Source organism: Mycteria americana, chromosome 14 (assembly GCF_035582795.1).
Source record: "Mycteria americana isolate JAX WOST 10 ecotype Jacksonville Zoo and Gardens chromosome 14, USCA_MyAme_1.0, whole genome shotgun sequence".
Classification (NCBI taxonomy): domain Eukaryota; kingdom Metazoa; phylum Chordata; class Aves; order Ciconiiformes; family Ciconiidae; genus Mycteria; species Mycteria americana.
In genome coordinates this window covers 3,723,690-3,744,649 of record NC_134378.1, presented here as the reverse complement: position 1 = coordinate 3,744,649, position 20,960 = coordinate 3,723,690, and the positions used below count along the sequence as shown (strand labels likewise).

Here is a 20,960-nt window from a genome sequence, read left to right as displayed (position 1 = left end):
AGCTCTGCGGTAGGTTTCCTGCTTCTGGTACGTTTGAGAAATAACTGTTACTAGGCTTTTATCGTATTTGTAAATTGTTCTTAAAACAAGCAAACCAACCAAACCACTTTTTACTGTATGGTTTTAAGCCTGAAGTCTTCTTCATCGGTATCAATCTGATTTTACCCTAGGATAACACATGCGAATATTGACTGCGTGTGGAGAGCCCAGCCGCGGGAAGCCCAGGTGACTCTCGCGGACGCTCAGCTGTGCAGCCCTTTAAAGGATGCACAGCCGCTGGCACCTGCTGTGGAGCAGTGCTCTCTTTTAATGACGTTTGTCCTGAAGCAAACTGCAGCGCGTGGCCAGCCCGGGCGGCTGCGTGGTAGCCGGGACGGAGATGCCGAGCTTTCCTCGCAGGAGGGTCCTGGGAAGGGCCGTAAATCTGTTGCTGAACTTTTGACCCTCTTTGACAGGATCAGCTGAGGGGCTATCCAAGCATTTCAGCGGACAAATAAATAATGCTAAGTAGATCGCTTTGGGCCAGAGGTTGTGTAAAGACCTTAATGGGGAAACTGCAGTTAAAGAGATTAAGCTAACCTCAGCGATGTATTCCCCGAAGAAGTGTGATGCTAAATTGCTCCTATAGGAAATCACAGCAGCCGCTCTGCAGGCAGCAGCGCCGACAGGGGCAGGGCTGAAGCGAATATTTCACATCCCAGGGATGTGGCAGAGATGTGGGCTGGCAAAGACGATCCTTGCCAGCGTCGGGTCGTTGGGCTTGGTGTTCCTGCCCAGCACGGCCGCAGGGCTGAGCCTGGTGCACAGGGTGCCTCACGCCGTGCAGGAGCAGCATCGTGGGGATGTGGGGCTGGAAATACCATGGCCAAAATGCAGCTGCAGCACAACGTGGTTATGCCACTCAATGCTTGCCTGATAAAAATCAGTTGTGGAAAAAACTGCTTCTGTAAAACTTTCTAAAGAAGAGTTATATTTCTGCATGGTGGGCAGGGTGCCATCGGAGGCAGCTAAATAAACCCCAGCCACACATGGGCTACAATAATTTTTTTTTTTTTTTGTAATGGGGAGTATTAAATATGGCATTGACTGTGTAATGCAAGTTTTCTGGTATCCTAACTTTTATTCACTAAAACCTTAAAGGTATTTGTTGCACGGCATTATTCTGGGTCACTCTATGTCACGATGCTGGTGGTGGCTGAGGCGTAGCTTGCTGGACACCCAACCCAGCTACATGCCAAGCTTCTCCGGTGAAAGGCGATATACCCAGCGCACCCCGTCTGGAAATGAGGTTGTCATGGGTTGGGAGGGGACCCGCTGCCTGTGTCCTGGCACAAGGAGACAAAACCGAGAGGCAAGTGCTTATAGCTCTGAGCAGTCGGAATCACTGGAAGCATCCAGTTCGTTCTTCATAGGGTGTTTAATAGCTCCTTGATGATGATAGCTTTTAGTTACTGCTGAATTTGCATTAACAGGCCACTTTTAAAAAGATCCAGATCCTCAGTGGACTTGCAGTTAAGGTGCTCTGGTCCACTATTGCCAACAATGAGTGTTAAAATTTAGGTAAGACCCCTAAAAAAAAAAAAAACACAAAACCAAAAAAAACCAAAACAAAAAAAAAACCAAAAAAACCCAAACCCCAAACCCACCACACTGAAAAAATTAAAATAAAATTAAATAAGAAGTTTGGAAGATTTTTGAGATCTTGCGGTGGCATTGAAGCCATTCCTGGTGTGAGCGCTGCCAACGTATTTCTGACAAAGTTGAGGTTTTCATCTCGGCTCATGACTCTCAAGAAATAAAAGGATGTGATGAGATTCGTAATAAAATTGTACAAGCTGGCAGTGCCATCCATGAGAAAGTAACACCTTCTCTGAATCTTGGCAGGAGGTTGTGTTTCTTTCCACTGGGTCCTTCCCAGTTAACAAACATTTATTCTCTGTGTTTGCACAGAGCTGGAGATCACACAGCTGCTTTGCTCTGGGGTCTGTCCCAGCTTGCAGCGTGCATTTATTTTTCTTATTTTCATCTTACTAACATGGGACCCATACGGCCTCTGGGCACATTTACAGGTTTGAAAATAACGTCATATCGCAAAAATAACAAACCGAAGTGAGTCTAGGAAAGCAATAAAAATTTAAAAAGTGCTGCTTAGAACATCATCTGAATAAAGCCCGTGCTCAGCTCCCTGCATGGGCTGGTGGATGCACGGCAGCACTCTGCCTCTGGAATTGTGGTGCCAGCTACAGCTCCCTGGAAGAGCCGTAGTAAAAGAATGGTATTTTTAAGTAAATTTTCCATGACAAACTAAATTTCAGAGAGTGTTTTCTCGCAGACTGGAACTGTCCTTGTATCTCTTGATTGGACCCAAAACACACGGTCGTGTGTCTGATGCAGAGGCGCTGTCGTGGAGGCACAGCTCTGTGTCCGTCACCCTGATTTCCTTGGGACGCCCTGTCTGAATGCGGCTGACGGCGTCCGTCTGCTTCTCCGTCGGTGCCAGGCCAAGCCACCTCCTGTGGCCTGAGATTGGGTCACCCCTGTGCTCCCCTTCCTTTGGGCTGGAGTTCACGTCACCCGCAGGCGAAGGCAGCTTGCTGGCGTTCATTTGACAGCGTGCCTTTGTTCCCAGAGTTGGTAGGAATTTGGGCAGTTTCCTCTGAGGGTTTTGTTTGTTTGTTTGTTTTAAAAAAATTGGGTGAGGAGTAGAGTTGTTTCTGTCCTGAGCATGTTACATGAGACAAGTTTGAGTTGGGATTTGGCAAATGGGGGCTTTATGGGTCCTTTTTGAAGTAGAGGTCCTTGATTCTAGTTGTGCTTGTAGGCAACCATCGCTAATGTAAGTCAGTGCAAGTTAGATAAAAATGGGTCCACGTCTCACATGAAGGAAAAGTAATTAATCACATCTTCCTGCCTCTCCCAGTTTCCCAGCTTGGCTACGCAGGGTTTGCATTTCCCAGGTTTTCAAGCTAACGCCATGTCTTGGACCCAAAGTGCTATGAGCAGAGAGTAATCCCAGCTCACCTCTGCTTTGTACTCGTTTCATGCAGGAGAGGGTGAGAATGAGCCACAGCCACCGATTCGTTTAACAGGCTGCTTCTGTTAGCCAAAGAATAACGAAAATTAAATAATTACAAAAGAACAAAAGCCTGATTAAGACAACTGCATGAGAGTATGTTCCTTTCAAATTAGGACTTGAAAACGATGCCCGCCACTCCGCATGCGCACATCATTCGGTACAGGTTTGATCAACTTTGGGGAGCACAGAGGGTGATGAATGGATGCACCCAGGTCCGGAACTGCCTGGCAGGCTTGACACGCACCGGGAGTTAGACCAAAGCGAAAAGGGAGGAAGCGTTTGTAACCAAAGGGAAGTATTAAAATGTCTGTTTCTGCCGTAAATCTACCTGGAATGATGGGGCCGATTGTTTTGAAGTGCATTCTGTAGCGAAACAATAATGAGAAGAGGGAGAGCACATTACTTATCTGCTCTACCTGGCTGGTGTATAAGTGGCAAATGTCTAATTGAAAAAATATCCTGATGGGAGAATTTCTAATAAATTTGTTTGCACCCTCATAGCCTGGAGGAGAGGAAAAAAAATCCAATCAGCAGTGAGGAAGTTCCAAAGTTTCCATTGCATTTCAAGTCTTGATTTTCAGGCTCACTGCTCAGACTGGCAATCAGAGGCGCAGTAATTTTGAAGGCAGGATTCATTACAGTTATTATGAAGGCATCAAGGGCACAAGGAAGTGTGGAGCGGAGGTAGGGGAATAGTAGGAAGCCATAAAAAAAAATACATTCTGACAAACAGCGTGATATAGAGAAAGCAGAGTGCTTGTCCTGCCCTGGACCTCCCCAGTGAAAGACACTTTTTGTTTTCTGAGTGTAGATTTCCAGGTGACTTTTGTTTTCCAGAGAAGAGTTGTTTCAAACAGGTCTTCGTCTAGATCTGCAAAATGCTGCGCTGGAGCAGGACAAAAATGAGGCACTTGGGTGCGAGGAAGGGGGATGGATGTGTATTTAAATCTCTCAGAGGGGCAAAGCTTTTACTTAAGAAAGAGCTCGTCCTTTCCTGATGTGGAAGTAAATATTTCCGCAGTGCAAATCTCTGCCTGGTTCCTGGGATGAACAGAACTATCTCCCCACTGGAATATATTCTCTCTCTTCCGGGCTGCTTGCTGGAAAGCTCCCGTGCGGCTCACCTGCCGCGTCCCAGTGCGGTCTCGAGACGCCACAGCTTTGAAGCATCCCGCAGCGCCACGCGGCGTGTCTGCGCAGCTGATCTGACGCAAGGCGCTGGCACTGCAGGTCGGACCACTGGAAGGGGCCTTACATCCATGCGGTGCGCAGCCTTGGGGTGTCTGCTCAGGCTCCAGGACCCACCTGATGGTTTTTTGGTGGCGTGGTCCCAAAAGGAGCTTGGGAGTGGGACCTCAGGACCATCATTTTGCCTGCTCCAAAAAGATTGACTCCCCAAAACCATGCTGCTGTCCACGCCAAGTCAGAGACCAGCTCCTCCCTCAGAGCCTGGGTCCCGCTGCCGCAGGGCTGAGCGTCTCCGCCGAACTGTGCCACCTCTTCTGCAAATTCAGCCTTCTCTGCTGGGGTTGGTCACGTTGGCAGAGGGTATTTAGGCCGTAGAGCTGATTGAGTCTCCATGCCTGCAAGCACGGGAGCTCCAGCTGGAACCGTGTTAGCAGGAGCCGGCTATGCCAGCAATCATTTTACAGGTGGAAGGAAATTCAGTTTAAAGTGGATAGCACCTGGCTGGCTTCTGGGAGAGCTGCTTGTCCCAGCAAGCCCGTAGGGCTGCCAATGCTTGCTGCATCCCGCGGCTCCTGCCTCACTGTTCGGTTTAACGAAATCCTGCATTTGCGCAGGGATCCCCTTCCACCCTGCTGCGGCTGCTATCCGTATTAGTTAATGAGTGTCACAATACCCGCTCTAATTTTGCTGCTTTTAATTGGTTTGCTCTGCTATCCCAGAGGATAATTTGGCAATTAGAGGGTGCCTGTGCACTCTGACGCCGAGCAGAGCTGTGTCACCCCCACTTGGCTTTACTAACTCCGCTGACTTTAATAGCTAATCCTGTAGCACTCTGAGAAATGGAAGTGTAATTAATAATCTACACTGAAAATCTTCACCTGGTTTTATTTAGATTTCTCTTTTATTGCTCTTAATATGACCCATTTCTGTTAAGGCATAACTGGTATCAGCTTCGTATCGGAGAGCAAGAGGACACGCAAGGGGTGAACAATCTTCAATTCATCATCCGGCTTGTAAGGGCAAGAGGGTTAGCTCTTCTCCTTGTTAAGTGGATGGTGTCATTCACAGCTGGTACCTTCATCCTTGTCTCGGGAGTGTTTTATGGCATAGCCCATTTTATTGCCATAATTAATTTGTGAACTTAGCCTTGAGAACTGCCCCAGCCATACTTCAAGCCAGAGACAATCCTGGAGGGCTTTTTTCCTTCGTTTGGAATCGGAGCAAGTGAAAAGCTCCTGCCGTAGCTAATTAATGAGAAGAGTTTTGCGGTTCTCCGTGGGGGTTTTGTAGCCTAATAAGTGGATTAGCAGTTCAGAACCAGGTGAAGGGGGCAGGCGTGTTTGCAGGAGCTGCGGGGGCACGGGCAAACGCGCTGTGCTCAGGCTGCCCTGCCTCCCCCCCGGCCCCAAAGCCCAGCCGTGGAGGCAGAGTCCTGGCAGAGCAGGCGGGGGAAGAGGAGACGGGGGGCAACATGCCTTCTTGCGGCCAGAGTTTGCGAACAATAGCAACCTGTCGGGATGGGGAATCGGGCTTTGCATGGAGACAGCCTCCTGTATGCTCTGCAGTGACTTTCTGCATTGCTGATGTAGGTTTGCTTTGGTGGTTGTAGGTGGCTGGAAGAGGACTGAATGGGACCTGCCTGTCTTGGAAATTTCCACCAGTGGAAATTGTCTTTTTCAAGTTGATTGATTGATTGATCTAGTGGGAATTTTAGCAAGAGCTTCGTTTGGGTGATCTTTGCTGCTGGGTAGATCTGTGGTTTTGCACAGGTTTGGTTTGTTTGAACTAGAGTGATTTGTTCATTATTTTGCTGAAAAATTAACATGAATGTACTATGTTACCATGGCCCATTGCAATAACAGTGAGATGTGTGTGCTCATACATGCTCAAAAATTTTAAAGGACCAGCTCGGGATTTTGTTCTGGGAATCTTGGTGTGAAGTGCCAGGAAAGTATTTGGGACGCACATAACCCTGGCACGCAGATGACGTTTCACTAACTCTAACTTTCTTTTGTCTTTCTAGTTTGATGGGGAGAACATGTACATGGGAATGAACGACAACGCCCAGGAGTTTCTATCAGCAAATCAGGTAAGCGTTGATTTGCTTGGGTGGGCAGTGTGGGTAGGTTTTCTAGTGGACTTAAGCTTTGCCTAAGCGCAAATTCTAGGAGCTGTCTGTGAATCTGCACTCCTGGGACATCAGGAGGGTCCGTGGAGGAGGTCAGAGCTGGCTGCCAACCCGGCTGCTGCCAAGGAGCAGCAGCAGATGCTCTTGGTACGGGGAGAGGGATGCACTTGCGTGCCCGTGCTGCTGCGTATCACCAGAGCCCGGCTTAGCCACGGCTCTCCAATGAGGCATCCTTCACTTGAAATGAAGGTGCAATCGGTGTTTCTGGATGCGGTGAGGTTTCCAAGTATTGTGTGTAGTTCAGGTGTCTCCCTCCCTCACGCAGAGTATTTCCTGTAGCTAAATAGATTAACAGTTAGCCAGCTCAGGGAGAAAAAGGAATCAAAGGTTTCCTGTTTTGGAGCTATAAACCCACACGTGGAGGACCAGAATAGAAGTGCTCACATCTCACAGGTGCCTGAGCCTTCAGGGCTCTCTCTCGGCTCGGATACACATGAAACAGAAATGTCCGTTCAGTGGAGCCCTAAACATATGTAAAGTTAAGCCCATGCTTAGGTCCTGCTGGGAGGTGAGGACCTCAGCACGTGCTTACCTGTCTCCCTGACCAGGAGACGAGAGATGGTCCCATCTGCGTCCCCCTGGGATGGCCTGCCATGGCTAGAGCGTGCTGGGGACTTGGTGCGTCTCTGAGGTGCCTGATGCTGCACCCTCGGGGCGAAGCATCTCATCGCATCCCGCTGCCTCATGAGGGTGCAAGTTCATCACTAATATTTTTCAGCATCCCATTTTTGGACTGTGTTGGGCCGTTTCATTGTGGGGCTCTGTTGGCTGCAGCCACGCGCATCACGGGCTGTGCAGGGTTATGTCATGTGAAGTTGATGTGTTGCAAAATTCGAAAGGCGGCCGTGTGATGATTTCCATCCAAACCAAGATGCTGCCGGCATCCTCTTGCCCTCGACCTGGTGTGTGTAGCCTGGGGTGAGGTTACAGTGTGCTCCTGCTGCTGGCGTTTGGTGCTTACCGCAGCATCGCTATGAATTACAAGGCTAGTGAGTCATCCATGGTGTATCTAACTCGGATACCAGCGGCGATTAAAATATATGCATATTAAACTGAAAACAGGATGAAAACCTGTTTTTTGCCTTCTTAGAATGTGGCAGTGCATTGGCTCGTTGCTCAGGAGAGTTGTTCCTGCTCTGGCTTTAGAAGACGGATGCAAAGCCGCCGCTGCCGAGGCGTGGGGAGAGGGCTGTTCTCGCATGAGAAGGATTTCCAGAGGGTGGGGAAGGAACTGCAAACTTTGTGCTATCGAGTGATTCAGCAGAAACAAATATGTAGTCGATCAACAACAGCGTGTGGTTGATCATTAGAGCCAGGAATTGCCTGAGATTGAGTGAACGCAGAAAGGAGCAGGGTGACCCCAAGCTGCCCGGGGTGGGGGCCAGCCCTGTGCCCCCCGCCCCGTGCTCCTCAGGGCTGCGCAGAGCCTACAAGCAAGCGGTGGATGCTAACGGGGGCAGTTGACTTAAATACTCTGCCTTTAAAAACTCCCAAGGGACGATTCAGAGCCTCGTCGGGAAGGACTGGTGGCACCCGCTCAGCGGCCAGCCGCATTCCCTGGCCGTGATGTGCCTGCGGGATCGGACTGGCCTGGAGCTGAGCCGCGGCCAACGGGAACCATTTGTGTTTCCTCCTCTACATCGATAGAAATCGCCTCACAGCCGCTGTCGCATCCCGCTTCCCCCGCGGGTGGGCAGCTGGAGAGAAATCAGAAGCGATGCTGCGGGGTGGGGAACGGCTTGCTGCACCGTGATCGAGGAGGAGGAGGGCTGACTTCTGCATAAAAATAGAGGCTATCATGTGATGGAGGATTCATGTACTGTTTGAACCTGGGAGAAGGATAAACCGAACCAGCTTAGATCCCTGTAACCTGGGAAATAGAAGTTTTTTAATCATTTGTTCTCTATTTACTTGGTGACCTTTATTTCCTATTTTGAAATAGCAGTTAAGGATGAAAAGGGAGGAAGTTGCTTTCTCTTGGCAGAGGGCGGGCAGGGGGCAGGTACCCCCCGTTACAGCGATGGGTTTGTGCACGGGGCCGTGCTGCTGCTTTATCTCCTGGAGCGAAAGCTCTATGGGGAGCGGGGACCAACATGGAAAATAGAGGGGAAGTTTGTCTTGTCTTGCGTCTCCAGTTCCCCTCCTTGCGCCGCTATGCTTGGGATGGTCAGAGAGGAGCTGGGAGTGGGACCAAGGCGTGCAAGGGCGTGGGGTGGCACCTGGGGCTCTGCGGGGGTGCGTGTCCCCTCGGGATGCTGCAGGGACCCCCATAACCTCGCCCAGGGCGGAAGGAGCGGAGCAGCGAGGAAGGGCGAGCATCACGGTTCATGCCCTGCAAGGCCGTTAGTGGCAGTTCCACCCAGCGTGAGCTTTTGCCGAGGAAGACGGGGCGCGGCCTTCCTCCCTCAGCCTCATTAATTCGTCACCTCCCGTTATTTACCTGCACATCAGCACTTGTTTACCAGAGTGTGCTTTATAGCACTGGTCATGACTTCATTACTAATAACACAACTCTTCGATTTAAATGGGGGTTCCAGATGGTTTTTGTTGTTTGCTAAACCTGTTGTAACCTGAACGAGTACGTTAAACAGCAGGAGTGCGGTTTCACAATCCCACCTGAGAGGCTGCTAAATTACTGGCCCCAAGACGCCTGCCCGGCACACGCGGGATATCGCTCAGCCCTTGGGATCCTTGGGGACAAAGACAAATCATACACACTAATTACTGAAGCCATCGCACTGTAATAGATGGGCCTGGTGGGTTGGGGTTTTTTCCCCATTTTTGTCTTAAACTGGTTGCACTGGGCACCATTGATCTGCTGGAGGGCAGGAAGGCTCTGCAGAGGGACCTGGACAGGCTGGATCGATGGGCTGAGGTCAATTGTATGAGGTTTAACAAGGCCAAGTGCCAGGTCCTGCACTTGGGCCACGGCAACCCCATGCAAGGCTACAGGCTTGGGGAAGAGTGGCTGGAAAGCTGCCTGGCAGAGAAGGACCTGGGGGTGTTGGTTGACAGCCACCTGAATATGAGCCAGCAGTGTGCCCAGGTGGCCAAGAAAGCCAACGGCATCCTGGCTTGTATCAAGAATAGTGTGGCCAGCAGGAGTAGGGCAGTGATCGTGCCCCTGTACTCGGCACTGGTGAGGCCGCACCTCGAATGCTGTGTTCAGTGTTGGGCCCCTCACTCCAAGAGAGACATTGAGGGGCTGGAGCGTGTCCAGAGAAGGGCAACGGAGCTGGGGAAGGGTCTGGAGCACAAGGCTGATGGGGAGCGGCTGGGGGACCTGGGGTTGTTCCGCCTGGAGAAAAGGAGGCTGAGGGGAGACCTCATCGCTCTCTACAACTGCCTGAAAGGAGGGTGTAGAGAGGTGGGGTCGGTCTCTTCTCCCAGGTAACAAGTGATAGGACAAGAGGAAATGGCCTCAAGCTGCACCAGGGGAGGTTTAGACTGGACATTAGGAAATTTTACTTCACTGAAAGGGTTATCAAGCATTGGAACAGGCTGCCCAGGGCAGTGGTGGAGTCCCCATCCCTGGAGGTATTTAAAGGACGTTTGGATGAGGTGCTTAGAGACATGGTGTAGTGGTGGGCTTGGTAGTATTAGGTTTACGGTTGGACTCGATGATCTTAAAGGTGTTTTCCAACCTGTACGATTCTGTGATTCTGTGATGAAGCATCTGCAGCTCTCAGCAGCAGACACAGCTTCACGTTGAGCCCAGTTCGGGTGCAGGGGCTGGGACATCCAGCTTTAATCTGAGCTTCACATCGCCTGTTTTAGGGCACGCTTGCTTATTTACCCCAGTTTTGTGCTACACAGTGAGCTCCCCTGGTACCAGCACGCTTGTGATGGCCTGGGGTGAGGCTGCCATGATGAAATCCCCCGGACCTGCCTGAGGGCTTCCAGCCCCTCCATGCTTCGAGGTGGGTGGGAAGGGCTGGGAGAGCAAGAAATTCATCTGTATATGTGGCCTGGTTTTAGCTGGAAAATTTTTAGGGCTCCACAGATGGAAGATGTTTGATAGTCTTTCTTATAGGAAATTCTGTATTGCCTTGCGATTTTTCTTTCAAAATACCTAGAAGGAGTTAGGCGGAAAGCAGAATTCAGTTTATTACCTCTCCCCCCACCCTGGTTTAAACCCAGGGAGGTTTAAATGGCTCCAGCCTGTCAGTGCAATGCTTTACACTTTCTGCCCAGAGATCCAGCAACTGCTTAAGCTTGAGTCATCCTTTCCCATCACACAGATAAGATTACGCTCATTTTACAACTGGAGCTACAGAGACGGTGCGGTTAGGGCAGCTCCTGTGCTGAGCAGTCCTTGGACAGCATCGCGATCCTGCAGCACCCTGACACCAGCCGTATCTCAGCCCCTTGTACGGGTTTTGATCCTAAGGAGCTTCTGCAGTATCTCATGGCAAGAGCATGGTAAAGTCAGGACCGGGGTCTGCTTCCCTCTCCTTCCTCACTCCCTACCTTGCAGAGCTGCTAAATTGGGAGGGGAAGAATTAAAAAAAGCCCCAAACCCCACAAACAAAACCCCGCCGGTCTGCTCCCTCCCTTCATCTTACTGGATGTGATTGCTTATGTGCTATCGGCTGCATTTCTCATCAGCCCAAAAACGGTTCATCTCAGCTGAGAATGAAATGCAGAAATACAGGAACCTACAACATAATAAGAGTGCTGACAGATCCAGACTTACGCCGGCACAGCCTGCTTGGGGAAAATAATTCCTCTTGTTCTATCAAACAGGAGGGACATTTGACCCCAGAAGTGAGTCAAATGTGAAATGTAATTCAACCCCCAACAGAGGCCAGAGTATAAATGCAACTTGACATCTGATCAAACCATCGCGGACATTTGACCCTCAAGATGAGTGAGGTATCTGTTGTGTCTCGTGAAGTCAGCAGAGCATCATTCCTCACCCCTGACAATTTTCTTTCTTTCTCTCTTTCTTTCTCTCTTTCTTTCTCTTTCTTTCTTTCTTTCTTTCTTCCTTTCTTTCCCCCCTTCCCCAAACAAAGACAAGGAATTAAGTAATGCAAAAATCCCAAGGAATGGACAGATTAGCAACCACGCGAGGTACTCTGAAAGATGAGTAAAAATGCAATGGTGCTGTTAAAAGAAATAAAAATACTTGCAAAATCAGTAAAAGAAGGCATTTAGTAAGGCCTTTGTGATAGGGAGAGTAACCCCAGGAAAGGCAAAGGTTGGGAAATTCCTCATGTAGCTGGACAGGAATGAGGTTGGTTTGGTTTGGCATTGAGACTTTTGCACTTGCAGGAAGAGTCCACAGGTGCTTTATAAACATGAATTAACTACGCCTGGGAATACCCTGCAAGAAGGTATCGTTGTCCCGTGTTACAGGTGAATAAACGCAGGAAATACCTTGCCGGGGAGCTGGGGGTGATGTGGTGTTGGGGCAGGGTGTGGGAACAGCCGAGCCCTGGCGCGGGTTTGGGAAGAGTTGTCCCTCGGCTTGTTGGGAGCAGGGATGCGACTCCATGCCCGGTCCATGGCGGGACATTACGGAAAGCCTTAGGGCAGTATTTGCCACATTCCTCCTCTCTCCGTTGCGTGTCTCTGGCCACTGGCAGGGCAATGGGCAGCTTCGAAGGAGGAGAGAGCTGCTTGCTTACCCCGCTGGGCATTTTTGATCCTGCATTCTGCCCAATCCCAGGAGCTTTCAGTGCACGGCTTATTCCAGCTGAGCAACACGCCTGTTTCTGTACCAACAAGGTAATTTGTGTGACTCCTCGTGCAAATGCTGTTATACATCAGTCTAGTTTATTGAGGCCAGGGAGATGCATCGGCACAAGCAACTCTTTGCTTTTGTAACTGAGAGCACAGACAGGACCCCACTACTTTAACTGTGAGTGTTGAAAATATGATAGTTAAATTGACAGAAAGTTATTTGCGCACTATTTCCCCCTCCTAATGCTATTCGTATAAGATGCTCTTGCTGGCACATTCATGCTGCCCATCTGTGTATCGAAAATGCCCGGTCTTGCCTGCCAGGAACCACACGTGTCCTGTGGACATGCGTGGGGGCTGCAGGTTTGCACAGCAACATCGAAAAAGCCTGATTTCACCCAACGCTGATGTCGCTGCCACTGCAGAACAGCAAGGAGGGCTTTGGTTTGGGCTGTGTGCGTCAGGGCAAGACTGGGTAACTCACGGATGGAGCTGCTCACATTTATACTGCTCAGAAAGTGGATCTGTGTTTGTACGTGGCAGCACGTGCATAAAATAGAAGGTGGGTTTTTCTCTTGCTGTGTGCATCGGCAGGGGCTCAGCTGAGCGCAGGGGTTATACCAATGCACCAAGGGAAATGGAGTTGAGAGAGATTATATTTGTCATGTGCACACACACATATACAGCATCTGCCTTCAAATGTGTCCCTGTATAAATGTTAGCGTAGGGTTATACATGCCTGCCCCTTTCTGCACGCATGAAATCCATCTCCGTATCTATCTGTGTGCTTGGATGTGTATAAATCAACATTTATCTACTGTGTCTATTGCCCTTTATCTGTTTATCTCCATACATCTTCAGGCTCGGGTCTGTATTAGCCATAATAGATACAGTAAGTCGCTGATCTGGTGGGTCAAATGGTCAGGGCTCTTTGATCAGCCGTCAGGATACATTACTACCAGGGCCTCTGGTGGGGCTTGAATTACAACTTACATTTGACTCATTTCTGGGGTCAAAACGTCCCTCTTATTTGATCGAATGACAGAAATTGTATAATTTGTATATATCCCTGAGCCATATGTGCTCTGAGTGCCACTCTAATGTGTTTTATAAAGGCACAGCTGTCTTGGTGACTTATTTAAAATGGGATTTTGAAGTAGTGTTCTTGCCATTTAATGTCCTCATTCAGGGTTACGCAAGGTTTATCAAATAATAAATAACATTTAGAACGTTCATTTTAGCATAACAATGGATTTGCTAGTTATAAGGAACTGGACGGTACAATAAAGCTGTGTTTGGTAAATAAGCAATAATGTAGAAAGCAAGCAACAGCGTAATTAGAAATTAATGACAGTGCAGGAAGCTACGGATACCTTCCTCGCATTCTGCTAACGCTCCAGACTAGACAGAGCTCATCTTGGCAGCCTCTGCTATAAAATACGCCGTCAAACCTTGTCGTAATACTGGCAGACGCGTTGTCCTCCCACCTCCTGGGCCTCCCACCAGTCTCGACTGAATTGCAGCAAAATGTCAACAGTTGATAAAATAAACCTGGGTCTGGGGGTGCAGGGCGAGTGCGGGGGGTCCCCTTCCCTGCTGGGGGCTGCGGAGCCAGAGCGCGGGGACTGCACAGTCATGAAGTGGCCGTGGAGCCCCAGGCAGCGGGAGGACAATTAGGTGCTGCTAACGAAGACACAGGTCATCCTCCCCTCGTTCTTGCGCCTTCCTCCCTAGTAGAAAGCTGTAAAACAGGACCAACGTGGACTTTCCCCCACGCGGTTTTCCCACCATCAGTTGCTTTGGAAGAGATGCTCTGTCACTAGCAGCGAAGCGACAGCGTGCGATTGCTCGGGCGTGACCTATTCTCATGGCGGTTGGTCCCTGACCTACAAGGATGTGTGAATGTGAAGAAGTTTCCAGCAATTTGTTTGTCCCTGAAGCTCGTCAGGTACAGCAGGTTGCTCATGGTCACCACAGCCGCTGTCTCAGACCTGAGTTTCCTGCAGAAGAAAGGCTGGAAGAAACCAGGAGAACGTACAGATCGCTGAGCGACACCTTAGGGCGATCATTCTCGAGTCTTGTCATAGTAAAGGCTACGCAGCAGAGTGGTGGAGGAAAAATTAGAGCCCACCATGACGTTATTCTTGGTGCAATTTCCACTCAAGTCCCCTAATGAACTTTTGTGTTTGTAAGGAGTCTTTGCGTATGAAGAAACTTGTATTTGTTTTAACTTTAAGGAGACGTGTCTTGGGGTCTCCATAATCTTTTGATTTTGGCTATTGACTGGCTTGATCTATTGATCACAGGAACAGATGACGGTCAGGGGATGGTCAGTGCTAGAGAAAATCACTGATATAAGTAGAAGGGTTTAAAAGAGAAGGGACCCTGTCCCCCAGGCGCGGAGAGCTCTGATGCTCCTGAATTTCTGGCAGTATTGTGCTCCTTGGGTTTGACTCTCGTGCCTCTGTACAGCATCTTGGTCTCTTCCAATCTGCAAATAGTCTGTATTTTTGAAGTCTAGAGTCAACCACAACAGGGGCAGAGTACACCTTAAAGTAAAAAAACTGATGACTCCCTAATCCCTTTACAATGATATATTGCAAATATTGCTGGAACGTATATATAGAAGGCCCCTGGTGAAGAGAAGTGAGAGCTTTCAAACTGACTCAAAGTTGAAAGAGAGGATTAAACAGAGTTTGGCAGTGCAGTGGAAGCTGGGAGCGCGCGCTGCAGCAGGCACCCATGCTAAGATACAGATTTTGCTCTTTCCCTGCTGTTCTTTGAGTAATACTGTATAATTTCATATGTTGTGCTAGAGAATAAAAAATAGAGGGAAGACATTGATAGATATTAAATGCCTTTCTCAGCAGACGATTCAGGAAGAATCTCATGTACTGTTTTAGAATGAACAATAGAGTGTTACATGTCATTTATTATAATCAGCAGCTAATGGAAACCCTTCCAGGAGGGGTTATGGAGGTGAGCACAACTACAGCTGATGATCTAGGCTCGTGAATTTTGCATGAACTCCTATGTGACAGTGAAATCTTTGAAAGGTGCAGTCAGGAAGCAATTCCTGTAACTTAGTTGTACCAAGAGAAGCTTCTGTTGCTGGTGTAGGGTCGGCTGTAGTGCTTAAATAAAATAATAATAAAAAAATCCCTTGGTACTACAAGCAGAACGAACATAGTCTTCAACCCTTGGTCTCAAAGGACTCCTAAGTTGTTAACAACAGGGTGTTTGAAAAACAGCCACCAAGCATCACACAGTGAAAAGCTAATGTAACTGAGCTGTTCCTATACCAAAATGAATAGTCTCTGTTTCTATTGCATTTACTCTGGGGGAAAAAAAGAAATAGCATCTCATACGGTCGAAGAGATCTGAAAGGTGACACAACGCCTTGTAGGGGCAGAAAACTCTGAGGTTGTCATGGTGGTTGAATTTCACGCGTAGACATACATTTCATCAAAGAACTGAGGTTCCTAAATAGATTTAGGTTTAGGGGCAAAGGCAGGAGCGAGGAGGAGATCCTCGGGTGCGTCAGAGCAGTGGTCAGAAAGCAGGGGAATAGCACGCGCTGCGGCTGGCAGCCTGAGGCTCGGCACAGCGTCCACCACTCCTCCAAGCTCTTCCAGGTGACCACAGCCAGCTATGCCCTTGGGTCAGTCTGAGAAGTGATCTTTCCTTCTCTTTCCCAAGTCTTTCCCAGGTTTTCTGGGATCTGAACCCGCTCAGAGATTGTTTTTGACCCGATGTTAAAGAGCATCTGTATTAAGCAGCACGCCCGATTCTGGCCCTCAGTCTGCGAGGAGTGTGATCAAAACGTGCATGAGGATCTTCAAACAGAGCTCTGGTTTCTTTTGCGGTGAAGAAGTCCATAAACAGTGAAACATTTAAAAAGAAAAACAAAAAACAATCAGTGCAAGAGAGCGGTCCAGAGCTGGAGGCAGCACAGCTCCAGCCCATGGTCCAGCTGCCTGGGGGCTTGGGAGGTGGTGGGTATCCAGGGGCTGGCAGAGAAAGGGGAGCAGCAGGACGATGTGCATCCCTCTGAGGAACAGCATTTGCTGCTGCTGCATCTTGAGTCGAAGTTTTGCATATGGAAAACGCTGATACCAAGAGGAGTTCTGACAGAGGGTTGGACATGGGTGTTTCTTGGCACCAAAATGCCATGATGCCCATCAGCAGGGCTGAAGGAAATGTGGAGCTGAGATTCCAGAAATGCCCCCTGTGTGCTGGAGGGTGAAGGAGACGGAGTACGTGGAACTGCTTCAGAACACCATGGGGCACAGCTCAGGTCCAGTCAGACTGAATAACACTGAAGCCGATCTGCTGCTGTGCATGGTGACTCCTGTGGCCTGGCTGGCAATCCAGCGATGCTGATGAGCTCGTAAAGCCAACAGCTCATAAAACAGCAGCAAAATATAGAGGAAGGTGGTGTGCAGTATCCTTTAGCCAACAAAGTGTCACTTTATCAAAGATTTCCCGCTGTGCTCGACGCCGCTGTAAAGGGGCTGCCCGTGGTGTATGCAGAGCTGCTGCCTTTGATGGTCAGCATGGCCCAGGGCAAGATGGAGACCTACATGTGGGGGAGCCTGGGGCAGCCCTGGAGGGAGCAGGTCACCTTTGAAGCATAGGTATCACGTTAATATGGTGCTTACGTGTGCTTTAAACGCGCTGACAGTGCCCCGCCGGTCAGCTACCTCTGCTCCTGGGAGGGTGCTGGGTTGTCCTTGAGTGGTGGCTGTCACTTCAGAGAAAGGCAATCCCAGAGCTTTTACGCACAAGCTGTTTCTGCCTTCAGATCCTCCAGCTCCTCGCGCTGTGCTAATTCCTCGCCGCTTGCCTCCCGAATTACCCGCTGTGGCACAGCGTGATTGGGAGCCAGGTCTTTACATGCTAACGATTGATGCTGAGCTCTGATACTGCGATAACATCGCTATCGGTTAGCTGTGACAAGCAAGGTTTTCTACCGCGTCCTGTTGGGTGGTTTGGTTTTGGCTCCTGCAGAGGTTGGTTTGCTTCTGTAATGGACCTCTGGGGAGTGGCTTTGGAAAATTGTGTTTATTTGTGGAAATGTAGCACCGTGGGCTGCAGGAATATGGAAAAAAAACCCTAGCCTGTTGCTCTTGGGATTTCCTTTCCCAACTGATTGATTACTTCTCTTCTCATCGGAGCCCCGGCCCAAGCCGGTGTTTGGATCTGCCGTCACAACAGAGTGATTAACTGGGGAGCTAGTTACTTTCAGCAGGAAAGCATTATTTTCCACTTCAGAGTTTGGATGAAGGCCTGTGCAGAAAGGAAGACCCCTCCATAGCCTCGGCCAGCTGCAGAACGAGCCCTTCGCTCCCTGTCAGCTCTGGGGCTGCCCTGGCTGCGTGTGGGGCTGGGCTCCGCTCCAGCCCCACAGTGGCCGGACCCGCTCAGCAGAGCATCTCGGGGCTCTGCAGGTACTGGAGGATGATGAGGGCTACGTATCCCGAGTGTGGCCACCCGGCTCCTCGCGCTCGGAGTCAGGCGTTCACCCCAGCCTCTACTCGCTCGTGCGGTTGGGCAGAGCCGTGGACCCAAACCGGTGTCCGGCAGCACTCTGGCAGCTTGCCTGCGCGCGTGAATTGGTACCCGGCCGCTCGCTGCTCCAGCAAAGTGGTGGGACCTCATGGAGAGCCAGCCCAGGAGAGCGGGCCGGCTTGGCACCTGCACAAGAGGGGTCGGTTGTGTTAGCTCTTACGCTTCTGCTGCGGCGTTCGTTCAGTAGAACCCTGGGCATCCCCCTTCTTGAAGCCTGAGCGGCTCAGAGTGGGTGCAGCCAGCAGGTACCTGGGCAGGGGAGCGTGGGCGCCATGGGTAGCCCGGGCGCCATGGGTAGCCCGGGCAGGGCCGCGTGTGTTGCGGGTACCCAAGAGGGGAGCGTGTGACGCGGGTAGAAGGGAGCATGCACCATGGGTGCCCGGGACAGGCGAGTGTGCGATGCAGGTAACCAGGGAGGAGGTGAGCGTGCGATGTGGGTGCCACGGGTGGGGAGCGTGCATTGCAGGTACCCAGGGAGGGGAGCGTGCGTGCCACCAGCCCTATGTGGTTCTGCTCCTTTGGGGAAGGCTCAGATCTTTCCCTGTCCGGTGATGCACCAGGCCAGGCTGGTCAGAGCTACGATGGGACCAAAACTCAGAGGCGGTTAGGGATGCACTAGTCTTTCGCGGGGAGGAACGCTCTGGCGCTGGACCCAGCTGAAGGACCGCTATCGCAGCAGCCTTAGCGCCTGCTGGCAGGGTGGGAGGTGGCAAAGCTGACCCAGAGCTCTGCGTTTGGCCCGTGTACCCGTCACCTGTATCGCGGTTCTGCCAAGGACTGTGCTGGGTCTCGCTCGTCGGTGACGCCGCTTTCGTGATCAGCAGCCTCTGAGCAAGCCTGAATTAAATTTATCTCAAACTAGGAAATCCATCAGCAGCCATCAAAAGTGGCTGAGCTGATGCTGTATAGCTCAGGTCTATACATCTGTGTACACTGTAAAGGGCAAAATATGACTTGGCTTTTATTACTTTAATTAAAACATGAGTGAAGAGTATGAGATTCATATTAAATTGTATTTTCCTGGCTGCTGTGTGAAGGAGCTAACTGATCTGATTACCATGAAGATTACAAACTATCAAAGTGAAAAAGAGCTTTTTGCAAGTATTTCTTATTAAACCTTCAAACATAACACTTTAAGAATAATTATAGTTGTATTACTGGAAAATGATTCATGAATTCTGAATAAATATAAGACCCTTAAAGGGAAATGTTCCAAGACCACAGTTTTCGTTCCAATCTGATGAAATTTAGTATCATTTTGCAGCTGTAGAATAAAATGAAAAAAAATATGTACATAGACTGTATTGAGTATATGTCAGACTAAACTAATGAGATTTTTTTCATCAACTCTAAGCACGCACACAGACAAATGGAATAGCCATTCTCATTTTCTGTAATAGAAAGCACCAAAAGAGAAGGCAGAAAGGATCTTACTGCTCACAAGTCTTTATTCTACCCTTGATTGTTAAATAATATATTTTAAGCTCTCGTATCTCGCCTGCAGAATGTTTGAACTGACATTAATGGGTATATAAGAGAAAAGAGCGAGCTTAAAAAAAAAAGTGAGGAAGGGCTAGGATTGGGAATTTTATTAATATTCCCAGTGGGCTGTAATAAAGATACTTTTCACACAATACAGTGAATGTTTACAGCAGACAATTTAGTTTCCTTCCAACAATTATGAGAGAAATTGAATCTCAGGAAATGTTCGTTTTCTCTAAAATTAGACATAACAATACAGATACCCCTGAAAGTTTATTACGGAGGGAAGGGAAAAAAAAAAAGTCATCAGTCTCTGGAAGACAATTTAGCAAATTTATTTTAAGAATTCCAGATGACTTCTAAACAAAACCAGACACCTATGTGGCGCGGAGGGCTCGTGCTCCCCGCGCCGTGCGCGAAGCCGGGGGGGCTGCTTTTCTCTCGAGGAGCTTTTTTTCCCAGGCTTCAGCAATTCCTAGTGCATTTTGGAAGCAAATACTCAAAAGGTGCTTGCTCCCACCCCAGACCCGGCTGGAGGAGGATGCCACCACTTCTGCAAGCGGATGGGGCACAAGGTAGTAGCAGGTCACGCTCCTCTGCATGCAGGTCAGGATGCCACAAGCCTGGGAGCATCGGTATCGAAGGGAAGATGTGTGGTCCTCACCTGCCCACCCCTCGTCCCAGGGCAGGTTTCCCTGCGCTGAACACGTGAAAGGGAAACAGCAGTATTTACATGAGAAATAGCAAAGCTGTAGGAGCCCCGTTTCGTAAAATCAGCAGGGTGTTTGCTCACCCGAGTGTTAGAAAGTTGAAAGCTGTGTATTTTTTCATGAATATTTGCCTGCCTTCTCGCAGGCGCAGTTAACGTTGGTGCTTGTGCAAATGTGATGTTTCCCGTCCCCCCCCCGCACAAGTGCAGAGCTCTGCGTGCAGTCACGTGGGGGTTTGCGTGCACAAAGGACTGGTTAGCAAAACGCTGTGAGCTCAGGCCTTTAAGTTTTTCCTGAGAAAATTGGTCATGAAATTTCAAGTGAGGAGCCGCAAGGAAAGGATGGAAATTATTTGGCACTTGAATGCAACTTCAGGAATGAATTTATCATGCTCACACAGAGATGCTGGGGATCAAAAAGGGAAAGCCACTCTGTAAAATGCAGAAAACTCTGAAGCTCTTTGAGCAACTCATGCTATGGTGTTTAATTCTTGAAACACTGCCATTTGAACACGCAGTGTAATTCTTCTGCTTGCCCTGGTTTCCAGACTTCGGCATCGAGGATGTGCTGCAACGTGCGTGTTAGAGACACCTACTCTCTTCTACTTGCGTGTTTTTTCTTTTGTCCATGTGATCCTTGATTGCTGACTTCTGCCTCACTTTGTTCCAGTCTGGAAAGAGATTTCTGTCATTTGATACCAAGATTAGGGATGGGAGGAGAAATGGTGAAAGCCGATGCAGCTTGGCTTGCAGCCAAGCTTCTCTAGTAATCTTCCTCAAAAGGATCTGTCACGTTTTGATCATATGAGGGGCTAGACTGGGATGATGCTTGTTGGTAACACCAAGTAGGACTCTGAGGTACCCAGTTTGGTACCAGTATTAGCAATAGAAGCACTCGGCTCTGAGTTGTCAGAGGTTTGTGGAAATATCTAGGCTTTGTGTGGGCTTGGGTTTGAAAGATGGCAGCTGAAGCCCTTGAGTACACTGGGCAAATGTGAATTTTTACCATGGGGTCGATGTTCTGGCTTTGTTAACTGCAGCCCTGTTGTGCTCAGAGC

The 20,960-nt window shown here is 49.4% G+C and overlaps 1 protein-coding gene across 1 annotated transcript in view; it reads left to right on the top strand.

Moving 5' to 3' along the window:
* The window catches only part of TOX2 (TOX high mobility group box family member 2), a 156,470-nt gene that overhangs the window by 55,835 nt on the left and 79,675 nt on the right, over positions 1-20,960 (top strand). Inside the window, exon 2 of the mRNA XM_075517433.1 lies at positions 6,288-6,353. Within this exon, the coding sequence (XP_075373548.1) occupies positions 6,288-6,353 (66 nt within the window). The remainder of the gene's footprint in view (positions 1-6,287; positions 6,354-20,960) is intronic.